Below are 12,119 nucleotides of genomic sequence, written 5' to 3'. Positions count from 1 at the left end.
TTCTGTGTGCAAATCGCTGCCCTATCACATCAGAAAAGCTATAGGAAAAAAGCAGACTCAAATCAAGATGTGGGAAGAGTCAGCAACCATCACTCTATGCTGAACCCCTTTGGGCGGAGAGGGAACATGCTACTGCTCCCTGTTTCCTCTCTCAGCAGGCTCTTTCAAAGTGCAACTGCATTTTTTATCCTGTTGAGATTAAGGAATAACAGCATCAGTCATGGAAAGGAACGGGTGGAAGTTGAAAAATTGTATTATTCCTCTACCAACATAGTCTCTCTCTTGCTTGCAGCATACATCTCCAGCAGCAATCCCAAGGGAATCTAAATCACATATCCAAAAGCCCCCTTTCCATACTGAGCTGAATCTATGGATCTTCTCTTTCTTGCTACTTCTTTGAGAATGGCACAGTATCTGTTTTGTTCAGCAATTAAAGACTCCAAGGAAGACTGGGACACTACCATCTCAGGCAAAAGTGAAAAGTAGCTGAGGTCCAAGGTGGAATGATACTTTTATGTTGAACACTGCAATTAGGACATTCACCAGTTTTCTGAGATGGAAAACTTGCCTGGATTCAGTGCTTTTTCAAGCTTGTTTGTGGTAGGTTTTTAGGAGAAAGCAAAAATTAAATTTTGGAGAAACGACAAATACTAGATAGATCATAGTCCTATGCCAGACTCTGATCATACTCCTCACATCTGACTATCAGACATTAACTGTATTATGAAACCATTACTCCTTTGCCTGTATCAGAGACCAAACCAGACTGAAGTACGTTTCATTTTACTGAAAGGTTTTTCAGTTTAAATGAAGGACAATTTCAACTGAGTGAAAAGCATCTCCTGTGGTGCCATTTGAGGCTAAGACAATTATATATAATTACATTATATCAGACCTTCCTATACAGGTGCTTCTCTTTCCCAAGCAAGTACAGAGATGCCAAAAACTCCGCTGAGGCCCTAAAGATTCCAGGAAAGATAAAATATCCTAAATAATAAAGTTTAGGTAAAATTCATAGAACATGTAAAGATACTGTACAAATAAGTAGCCCACCCTTCTCACCAGTTCTGACAAAAGGGATGTTGAATGATGTTTGCACATAACCACAGTGGAAATACATGGCAACAGAAGAAGAGGGATTTTCTGACCAAAAAGGCATGTCCAAGGGAAATAACAAAGAGGTGAAAGAAGAACCAACCAAAGGCCAAACGTGTTGATGGAGAAGTGTCTCTGTGTCAACAGGAGCTCAGTGTGTCACTGTACAAGGTACAGTTCTCTAACCATTGTTCAGAAGGTTTCCCCATTCGTTTATAAGTGGTAAAGTATGAAACCCCGGTACCCTGGGATGTGATTTAGTGAGCAGCTTCAGCTCACATCAGAAGTATGAGCTGATGTGGAAAGAGGCAGCTGTCTCCCAGCCTGGCTTACCACACAAGGGTTAGTGCTGCAGGTGGGAAAGGCCATGGGACCCCCCCTTCTGATGGCACCTGAACTCAGGTCAGCTTAACCTGCTCAAGCTGCAGGTTGGAAAAGGTAATTCCAAAACACACTGGTTCAGGAGCCCTGCTCTACATTACCAGTTCACATATTTTTCAGTATTTCAAGTTCTTCCTCAGGGCAACTGAGTTCTTGCATTAACAGCCTGGCGTCACAAGGGGAACAAGATAAGAGGATGCAGCAGGTCAATTAGTGTGGTGCAGTTAATGGACAATAACCGACTAAAAGCTGTTTTAAGCTGCTTTTGCAGCTCTGAGCAGAAAACACGTGGTAAACCAGGTCATAACCATACAATTCCCTCAGACAGCTGCTGTTCTGCTGCTCCAGATGCTTGCCTTCCTATGTCTGTATGGTTTCAGTTCTGAGACAAAATGTTACCTGCTAACTATCTAAAAGGATAAACACATCAGGGAAGGAGAAGGACTGTACAAGACTTAAAAACTCAACACTTTATATTACACTCAATTTCTTTTCTAAGTATGGCTATGTTCTCTTCCTTCTTACTCTTTTCCATCAGAATCCGTAACATTTAGTTGCAACTTTATATAAACAAAATGAAAAGATGGGGAATATATACATAAGTTATTGGGTAAACTAGTTACATATGCCTCCCTAGAACAGCACTGAGACCTGTCTAAAAGATTTAATTATTGCTTTTTGTTTACTAAGCATTGAAATGACGAAAAGAGAATTGAAGTTCTTAGACACTGTTCATGTCCCATACAAACTATACCACCCACACAGATTACTTCTGCTACATAAAGAAAGAAAAAAGAAGAAAAAAGCAAGAGCACTCACAACCAGAGATATTTTTCTATGACCCACCTACAAGTTACAGCCTGGAGTTGGATCTTATTCAACTCTGATTAATTCTGAAGTACCCTCAAGGCTGAAAGCTGATCATGTAATTTAACTTGATTTTTGGTAGCAGAAAACTTGAGGTAGGATTATCAGAGCAAAAACAATTCAGAGGATTCTGTGAAACAAAGCATTCTGTCTATGCACCGCCTACTGAAAGTTTATCCTAAATATATCTATCTGCTTCTCGCTGTTCATATATAGAGGACACTCTTTTAGCCAAAACCAGAGAAAAGTGTTAAGCTTGCTTTCAAGAGGCTTAATACCACAAAGTGCAAAGAATAAAAAACTATGAAACCTACTTTTTGTTCTGCTGTCCACTTCTATTTTTGTTGGCTCCTGAGTTGCTGTGGCTGGAGGTAATTTCTTCCCAACACTCTGAAAAAAAATAATTATTCTCCTTTAAAATTTGCAGGTTCAGTTAAAAGTTGGACAACATAAAAAATTGTAATGGAAATACAAAATCCAGGAGTAGAAAAAGGACAGTAAAGAAACAGAGGCAAATTAAACTATACTTAGGTTTGTCTGTGGGGGTTTTGTTAGGTTGTTTTTTTTTAATGACAAAGAATTCATAAAAATGTGATCCTCAAATTTTTCCTTTAAAAAAATGTTTACTAACATTTTTAAACATTAACCCCTTAACACAGCTTCAGGGAAGACTCACAGAAGTTTCACTGGTGGACTGAATATGTGACGAAATTACTTAAGGAAAGGTGCTATTCAGTACCAAAAGTAAAATTGAACGGAGAGTGGGGGAAAAAAAAAGCCTTGACTTCTGTCCGTACAAAGATTATTCATTTCAGTCATTCTAGAAGGAGTGTGATTTTTAAGTTGACAACATCTCTTTAAATGGTTCCCATTTTTGTTTGTTTTGAGCAAATAACTAATTTACAGAGGAGTACTATAATAAGCAATAATCAGCCTTAGACAGGTAAGCTGAAAGAACAGTAAAACAAACACTATCTGCCCCCACCAAAATAAAATAAAATTGGTGATATTTATCTTTATGTTTCTTCACCAATTACTATATGCATGCTATCCCCTCTCTTACTCAGCTTTTCTCCCTATCAAGAAAGCTGTCTAGCTTTAAAATCCCAGCAATGTGTAGTTGAGGACATAAGTGTAACTATTACTTGTTTACATAGATATAAGTACTTAAAAGCCCTAGCTGTAGTTCAACTTCCTTTTCTGGTAAGGTACTCATAAACATCACAAAACCTCCTCTATACTCCAGTGACCTTCTGAGTAAAAGCTAAGAGACAAGAGAGCTAAGACTTAATCTTGAAGGCACTGAGGACCTCTTGGGGAAAACACTGGTCAATGTAAGAAGCAACAGGAGTACAGCGCTTTAAGTAGTTGAAAAATTTCAAGGTCTATAAAGAATATGAAGAGCTCCGTATTAGTCATTTGCACACTAACTGTGTCAAAATTTATCTATGAAAAGGAGTAAAATGCACACGGAAGGATTTTAGGCTGGCAAAAACAGCACCTCTGGAAGAGATATAGTTTTGACAGTTGTGCATAAGACAGTCATCAAATTTGTGTTGACAAGTAAGACAAACTATGAATTGCAATACCCAAAAGTGTCCTGGTACAACTTAACTTGCAGGTGGTAGGAGAAACAACTGACCTTCTGATGAGCTTGCAACTCTGCTTACAATCCAGAGTTTGTGAACTTCTGGGGAAGAGAGATCAACAATAAAACTCTACAGAACCTCCCAACTTCTTTGCTCAGGTGGGAATGAGAGATGAGAAGCATTATCTGAAGCAGCGATTAGGGAGGTAACAGAAAAACAGGAGATAACGGACTCCTGCAAATCAGGAGAGGGCAAAACTAAGAAAGGAGCATGACCTGGCAGTGCTGAAGTAGCTTAAAATCAAGAAGGATGAGGATGAAGAGCTGACTCTGAGATCTAGCTGGAAAGCAGTGAAAATTTTACTGGAAGAGATATATTGAAGAATCTGAAGCTACCGGGCATTCACACAGATAAAAGCACAGAATGCCTTCAAGATGAAAGCAAGGCTGGGAAGAAAGCTTTTGGTTCAGAGGCAAACAGTGCAGTTCAAGATAGCTGCACATCTCGGTACATGCTTACTCATGGTTAAATCCTTATTCACATTTCTGCGTCATAAAATGGTTTGGAAAATGATGAGAGCACATACTCTAAACTGCACTGCTATTTAATTCGGAAAGGAATGCTTACTAAAGGAATATACCAAAACTTTAATTTAGGGGAGTTTTTCTTTTTTAAAAGATGAAATTGTTAGTCAAGAACAATTAATTAAAAGGAAAGCATTTGGTAATTGCTTTATCATACATGAATCATTAATCTTATGCCATGAAACCAAAACCCAGATAAACCCACAAGCTTAAATTTAATAAGCTAAAAATCACAGCGAAAGAATCATGGGCAAAGAGGAAGAAACTACTGTATCCCAGTGGGAAGGGCATGCTGCAGTGTAATTTCTTAATTTATAGAAGCAGGTGCAAGTGCAATACTTGAAAACATTCATTCATCTGCTCGTTCAGAAAGAATGCCTGTGCCGGTGATTAATTAGCATGGGGACCCAACAGACTCCTTGGGAACAGAAAAGAGAACACCATCCAAACAAGGCTGTTCTTTTGTTGGGAGCTAGGAGACAGGTCGGAAAGCAATCTTTGCATGAGCTGCAATTTGTGCAGGAGAGAAGGTAAAAAGCCCAGGGAGCAAGTCAGGCTGAAAACATGACTCTTTTTGCACATATAGAAATAGCCTGAGCAAAGAAACAAGAAACTGGACTCCTGACAGGTCTACTGATAAACGAGGAGCAGCGCAAAACTGGGTGTAGCACATGGAATGTGCTGGAAGATCACAGTGAGCTACAAGATCCAAAGATCATTTATTGCAGAACAAGCAAAGTTGTCCCAGAATTCCATGATGAGGAGAGGAAGGAATGTTTATATCTACTAGGAGGATATAGAAAAGTCGTCATTCAAATAATTTAAACATGGGTTGTGCAGAACTCACTCTAGTGAGGAGGGACACCTGAATTTGTTGTGGGACAGAGAAGACAAGTGGAACTGGTATTCTTTAATTGTAAGGGGGCTGCACCCAAGGATTTACAGGTGTGACACAAGCATCACTGACAGTAAAAAAAAAAAAAAAAAAAGGGGTAAACCATGCAAATCTGGTTTCAGGTGGACCTGTGCTGCCAAGATGTTTTACTCTTCCTGTAAAATGGTAGTAAAGGAGATTTTTTAAAAATTATTATTTATGTTTACAGTTGGACTATACTGATCCATGCATTTGCATGGAAAACATCTTGTTATCACTTTCTGAAAACATCTCCATTAACCTTAATATAGTACTCATTTGTTCATTAGGAAACAAGCAAGATAAACTTTCCTCACTCTGAGAGACACTGAATCCACTATGATCTGTTAAGTTTGATGGTTCTGCTTTAACAGGATAAAACCACAACTATAGTTAAGATCTGTGTGCTGGGAGTCCCAGATCAAGTAATATTATCACAGTTACAATTTTTCTGACAAGAAAAGAGAAATGGGAGACAGACACATCTCCTCCTGTATGAGCCAGAAACTTTCCTTCTGACTCTCCAACTGTTCTACGTAACTGATACTCCCATACAGGTCAAATATCTACCAAATTTACTAGTGGATAGGAGAACCGAGCAAGCCTAGCTTAAATTCTTGCTGATCCAACACACATCTCCACGACATAGACTTTTCTTCTCAGGGACTAGTTACTAGCATTTTGGTCTCTTCTCCAGTTGAAGGCCTAGCATAATATATCAAAATCTCCTTCACTTCTAAAAAAGGAGACGTGGGAGCAAAGAATACTCTAATTGGGTTGAACTGAAGATTTCAATATAATCCTTTCTCCTCCTGTGTTCCTCCTTTACATAAGAAGAAGGTCAATACAGAAAAAAAATGTCCTCCAAGCCCTTCTAGACACATTGATCTATGCTGCAAAATACTGATATACAACTCCAGCTTTCACATTACTTTTAGTCTTTTACCTGATTCATTCCTAGCTATCAGGCTCAATATTCCCAAGAAGCAAGCAGATCTTACCAGGCACAAAACAAGATTTAGAACTTGAAGGACTTTTGGGGAACTCAGACACTCCAAACCCAAGAGCAGGATCAACCTCAACCCTGCTAGCATCCCCTGACATGTCCCAGCCCTCTCCCATTTACATAACTCCATCATTTTGTCAATAATGTTTGCAATAAAAAAAAAAAAAAAATCACATGCAGCATGAACCAGAAGGCCCATAATGACGCCCTCCCAGCAGTGTCCTAATCACCAGGCTGCAAAGACAAGTGAAGTTCTGCATTTTCTCTCTGGCCCTATATATCTTGAATTCTTGGCTGCAGAATGGTTTCAGCACCAGCAAAAAGGGTAGCATATTCCCCTCTGCCTTTGTATCTCTAGCCTGGTGGTTCAGAGACATTCCTGAAGAGTACCATTTCAGTTTCCCTCTATCCTCCTCCAGTATGCTGATTACCATAAATCTCACTTCTAGATGGTGGCAGTCAGTCTTGTTCCACTTACATTACTTTGCAGATATCACTCTGACTTGGTTAGTCCCATCACACAAGAAACACATGGTGGAAACAGAGTTCATATTTCCTAACTCCAAACCTAGGTTGACTCCCAACACACAATGGAACATACCAACAAAACAGGCAGAATCTTGATCCCACTATTTCTGCAAGGTGAGTATAATTAGATTATTTAGCTGTCAGACATAAATCCCCCTAATCGCCTGACAAGCGAATCCTAAAGATGAAAGCGCACGAAGTGCCCTCTTGCTGCAGAAACAGCTGATAAAAGCATGAATAATGACCATGATTTGGTGTACAGATATTCAGAGGGATGAGACAGATTTAGCCGCAACCTTCCAGTCTCAATGCTTGGTTTTATGAAGCTAACGGAAGGACAGTCTAGCATTAAATAACAGGTTCTGTTAGCAGAAGAGGCCTTGATGGCAGTTCGGTACACTACAGATCCCTATCACTGCAGACCAGTTTCCTCTGATACTGAATTAACAGTGACTACAAAAGTGGTTGAGGTGGCACACAAAGTCGTGTGAATGAGGTCACGGTACAATCTAAACAGTCTCATGTCCTTTCATTTATGTATTTTGGCTCAACTGCAATCCCTGTAACAGCAGAGAACAACACAAGAGAAACAGAGCACGTAATGGGCAGTATACAAGTGAGCTTTTCTCACTTGAGGGCACTACAGCCCTTCCCTACTAGTATTCAACCCTGACCAGAGGAAGAAAAATAGACCTGTGATCAAGTTTCCTCCTTCGGGATATTTTAAAATTGTATTTCAGGGTTTTCTGTTATTGTTGAAAACTGACTTGTCTGTTTACTTTTGTTATTCAGGTCTTGCGTCTCTGGAACATTTAATCTGAAAATTCAAATTGAATTGTCACTTGTGCATCAGCTAGGTCCATACCGAAGATTTTGTTATACTTCTTCACACTAAATGAACATACTTATCCTTTGATTTCCTTTAACAAATATAGGCTTCTCTAAGCAACAGCTTGTTTAGTCTGAAATAAGGAAAAAAAGATTTACTCAGCATCAGTACTTATTCTGGAAAGTGTATTGAGGTCTTTACCCTAGATAAAATATTTTGGAACTGCTACTTAAAATGTAACTCCATGAAGATATTCTTAAAGAATACATCAGACATTAAAGAATTCACAAAAATGGGCTGTATGAGCTGGAAACACTAACGCTTTTAAGCTTAACATCGTTTGTCAGTTTGAATAGTGAAAATATAACAATATGCACTGATGTATTATACAGGGGAGGAAGAGACAGGTATGTATCTTGAGAACTTTTAGAATTTCAGAAAACCTCAGTGATTAGGTCAGGGGAAAAAATCGTGCCGTGTTTCTTTGACCACAACACTTCCTTTTAACATTCAACTACAATTTTTGAATGTTGTTTATACGCAAGAGAATTTTTTTATCTATAGGTTTATGTGCAAATCCAAGGCCACTATTAGTGACAATATAAAAGCCTTATTCTTTACTGTATTTTTGACAGTCCATTTTGTAACAGAGAACATTTTTTCACAAAGAGGCAGAAATGATCACTAGATTCTTCCAGCTCTGGATGAACAGAAGCACAAACAAGCTTCTCACTGACTATGTATAATGCTGGTGTTGTGAGGGGGGAGCCAAATTAATTTATTCTTTTCTAATATGCTTCAAGTGCTTAAGGAACATCATCAAGTCCTTTATCCATCCTACCTGGACTACCTTAAATTAAAAAAAAAAGAAATTGAAAGAGCTCAACTATAAAAACCCCAAAGGCTTTCAGATGTCAAAATGCCGTTACTCTCTCAGAGACAAAATAAAAGAAATTTCCAGGATTTCAGTGTTTCCCGTGATACCAACATTCAACTCCACATAAAGCACTTTCTGTGACAGCATGATCAAGTATTGCTATCCTGGGGTTTCCCAAAAGGACAGCGTTAACAGTTTTTCTAAAGAGTCACCAAATGGCACTTCAAAGAGGCTAATGGGAATTTTAAGAAACCTTTACAGAGGTTCTCTAAACAAAAGAGTTCTCTCTAAACAAAAATTCTTTAGGGAAAGTGTGATTAAGCACCTACCTCCACATTTGCTTGCCTCAGTCATCTAAAATAGCTTCTTCCTCTGTACCTACTGTCTACCCAGCTGTACCTTGGTAGAAATACCATCCATATGCTCCTGAACTACAATTATTAATATTTTTTAACACTAACTAGATAGGTACATCTGCCCAATGCACGCCCAGTTAATATAGAGAGCCCCAGTCGCCCAAGCTGCACGCATTTCTACTGACATCATCTGTGAGGACATTCCAGCCACAACGCAGGGTAATTTCCTTAAAACTAGGTTAGGTGAATGAATGGGACAGGAAACAAGTGTTCATCAAGTCCTCAATTACAACCAGACTGTCGCAAGCACAGGCAAGCAAAATCCTTTTTATTCTCCTGCTCCTAGTTTACTCTGAGTATGAGCAGACAGAGAGGTGTCTCAGAGGTATCTCATAATTCACTTGCTGTGAGCAAGAGAGAGGGAACAGCCCAGTCGCTGCCCAAGCCCACCCACCAAAGGTGGCCATGGCCCTGGGGAGCCACTCTTGGCCGTGGATTCCTGCCATCGCTCCTCCTCTTTGCCACGATGTTAGCGTGTCTGCAAGGGGAGAGGAGGGAATTGATCCATGTTAAAAAGTATTGCAGAGGGGAAGGAAGAACAAAAGAGTTTTAATGTTATCTGCTTCACTAAACAGCTGCACAAACATTTGGGTAGAACTGTGGCAGGAAAATTTATGGTCATAGGGATAAGGTGCAACTCTCAGTTGCAACGCTCATTTATACTAGCTTAAAGCTCATCAGGAAAGAATGGTGAGCACCTCACGGTGTGCTTTAATAATTTCTGGAGTCAGCATATCACATTTTGACCGTGGTCGGGGCAACCCGAGGAAAGGTTGCAGTAGTACTGGCCTTTACAACATTCAAAAGACTAAATACGAATGACACTCAAGTACTCAGCTCTACATGCCAGATAATGCTTCCATAAAGAATGGGCACCCTGACTGCAGGATCAGATGTGGCACACACCGACAGAACTTTTTTAGTGGGATGTTTGGCAAATATTTCACGGAATGCAGAGAACAAAGCAATTAAAGTATTCTTAAATTTCCTATTATAGTTTCTTTGCACATAGTCAAGCTATGTTGCCTTCTACTGGACAATCTGAAAGTAACGCATTTTCACATTTAGTCCATATTCCAGCAGACTTAAGTGCAGTTTTTCCAACTGACGTCTATACTAAATGACTTTTGGACTTGGATGAACACAGGCCTTCTGAACTACAGCATATCACTGTAAAGAAATAAATCCTTTTTTTCTTCTGAAAAAGATTCTACCTGTAAAAGGTTTTACCCTTCTACAGAAAGGTTGCAAAACCATGTATTTAGGTGCTATGAAAGGCATATGAACCACTGGCACCTTAATTCTCTCTGTCTAGACAAAATCAACAAATCTCTACATAAGAGTTGTCCCTCCAAATAAAATCCCAGTCTTACAAAGCAAAAGAGCAATGCCTTCATCCCACTGGACCTCCTTGAAAATGAACATCATTTCAGCCATCAGCATGACTCTTACCACAATTAACAAGTTTGGACAAAGCAGCCAAGTTGTCTGAAGTCAACAATGAAGAGGTGGAGGCCCTGTAACTGTTCATGAACATCAGGCCTCCGGGAACTGGCTACTACGCCAGCACTGCTTTAGAGGAAAGCAACATTCAAGGAGGCAACAAATATATCCTGCTTGAATGTTAAAGGCTTTTGGAATTAGGATGCATATGCAGAAAACCTAAATGTATCTGGGAGAAAAATGTTTTCTAGTGTTCACACAGAAACTGATACCTTTTTACCAATTACAAAAGTTACTTCTTGAATGCAAAAGAAAAAAAAAATGGGGACACAAATAGCGTGTCAGTCTAAATCTTACTACAATACTCTAATTCTCATTCCAGAGAGTGGTAAACAGGTTGTGATTACGTTACATCACACTCAGTTCACTTGGTGCCCTAGCAATAGAGTACTGCATGTCAGAGCATTTTACAACTGCTGTATCTGTCATACACTGTCATGGCGCTGGAATCCAAGCAGACAAGCAAGTAGGAAAGTAACCAAAGCAAAGGAAACAGCACAGAGGTCCCCAAACAAGGGAAATTTTAGAACAAAACACAATTTTGCTATAAAATCACTTACCAGGACAGAAAAGGAGTGATTTATGTGGTTCTGAAAGTTCAAGGCAAAATAAAGACAAAATAACAAGCCTGTACTACCTGTGGCATACCACTGTGAAGGATTACATACAGAAGAAAGGGGAGGGAGAAAGGAAGACCAGGATGATTTAATCAATGTATGTCCACATTCCTTGATGGCTCAGAGTTTGTTATTCCTTCACATTTTATTTGATAACAACAATTAAATGTCTCTTTTTTCTGGCAAAAGTTCTTTAAAAGAAAAAGGGAGAAAAGTAAGAAACAAAGATCAGAGTAGTAAGTTCTTCGGTAGTTTTTCCAGGTGTGTATTTTTTTAGGAGAAAGCACTAGATGCTGCAATTAAACTTACCTTGTATTATTGTTTTTTACCTTGTATTAATCAAATCTGATCTATTTAATATGTTATTCACAATTACTTATTATTTTAATGATCATTAAGCATGATTTCTTACTTAGCCATTCAAAAGCTAGGAAATCTTAAAATTTAGGGTTTTGTGCAGACCCTCGTTTCTGCTGTGTTATAACTACATATGAGTCTATCACATTTTACATGTGATCTGGTTATACTTCTCAGTACAATGGCATTCAGCTGGTTTTGTCACGGAGATGTAAAATGACAATGTTGTCATTCTGAAGTAGTTATTCAAGATGGAGCTCATTTCACTTAAACGTCCCCTATGAACCAGATGTGTACATATGGGCCAGTCACTGCAGGCTTCCCTTCTGTCACTGGAGGTAAACAGCCCTTTTAGCATGTAATTCATCTGGACTTCTCCTTTGGGATAAGAAAGGTCATATCCCAATGCCTTTTAGTCTACAGACTGTGAAGAAACCTTGAGTACTAGCAACATCACAGATATCTAAATTCATTCAACATAATCCTATGATAGCTGCTATTTTTAAATATGTTAGTTGTGTAGACCATGCATGTTACCTGCCAGGACAGCAGCCAGC

The 12,119-nt window shown here is 39.0% G+C and overlaps 1 protein-coding gene across 7 annotated transcripts in view; it reads right to left on the bottom strand.

Moving 5' to 3' along the window:
* Window positions 1–12,119, bottom strand: part of SH3KBP1 (SH3 domain containing kinase binding protein 1) — a 238,457-nt gene that overhangs the window by 66,964 nt on the left and 159,374 nt on the right. For all 7 annotated transcript variants that reach the window (XM_087758628.1, XM_087758626.1, XM_087758627.1 and 4 more), the window contains one exon: window positions 2,658–2,733. In XM_087758628.1, coding sequence (XP_087614754.1) covers window positions 2,658–2,733 — 76 coding nt within the window. The remainder of the gene's footprint in view (window positions 1–2,657; window positions 2,734–12,119) is intronic.

The sequence above is a fragment of the Nipponia nippon genome, unplaced genomic scaffold, assembly GCF_047370975.1.
Source record: "Nipponia nippon isolate SJK-2023a ecotype South Korea unplaced genomic scaffold, ASM4737097v1 scaffold_2, whole genome shotgun sequence".
NCBI lineage: Eukaryota > Metazoa > Chordata > Aves > Pelecaniformes > Threskiornithidae > Nipponia > Nipponia nippon.
This window is presented reverse-complemented; position numbering and strand designations above follow the sequence as displayed.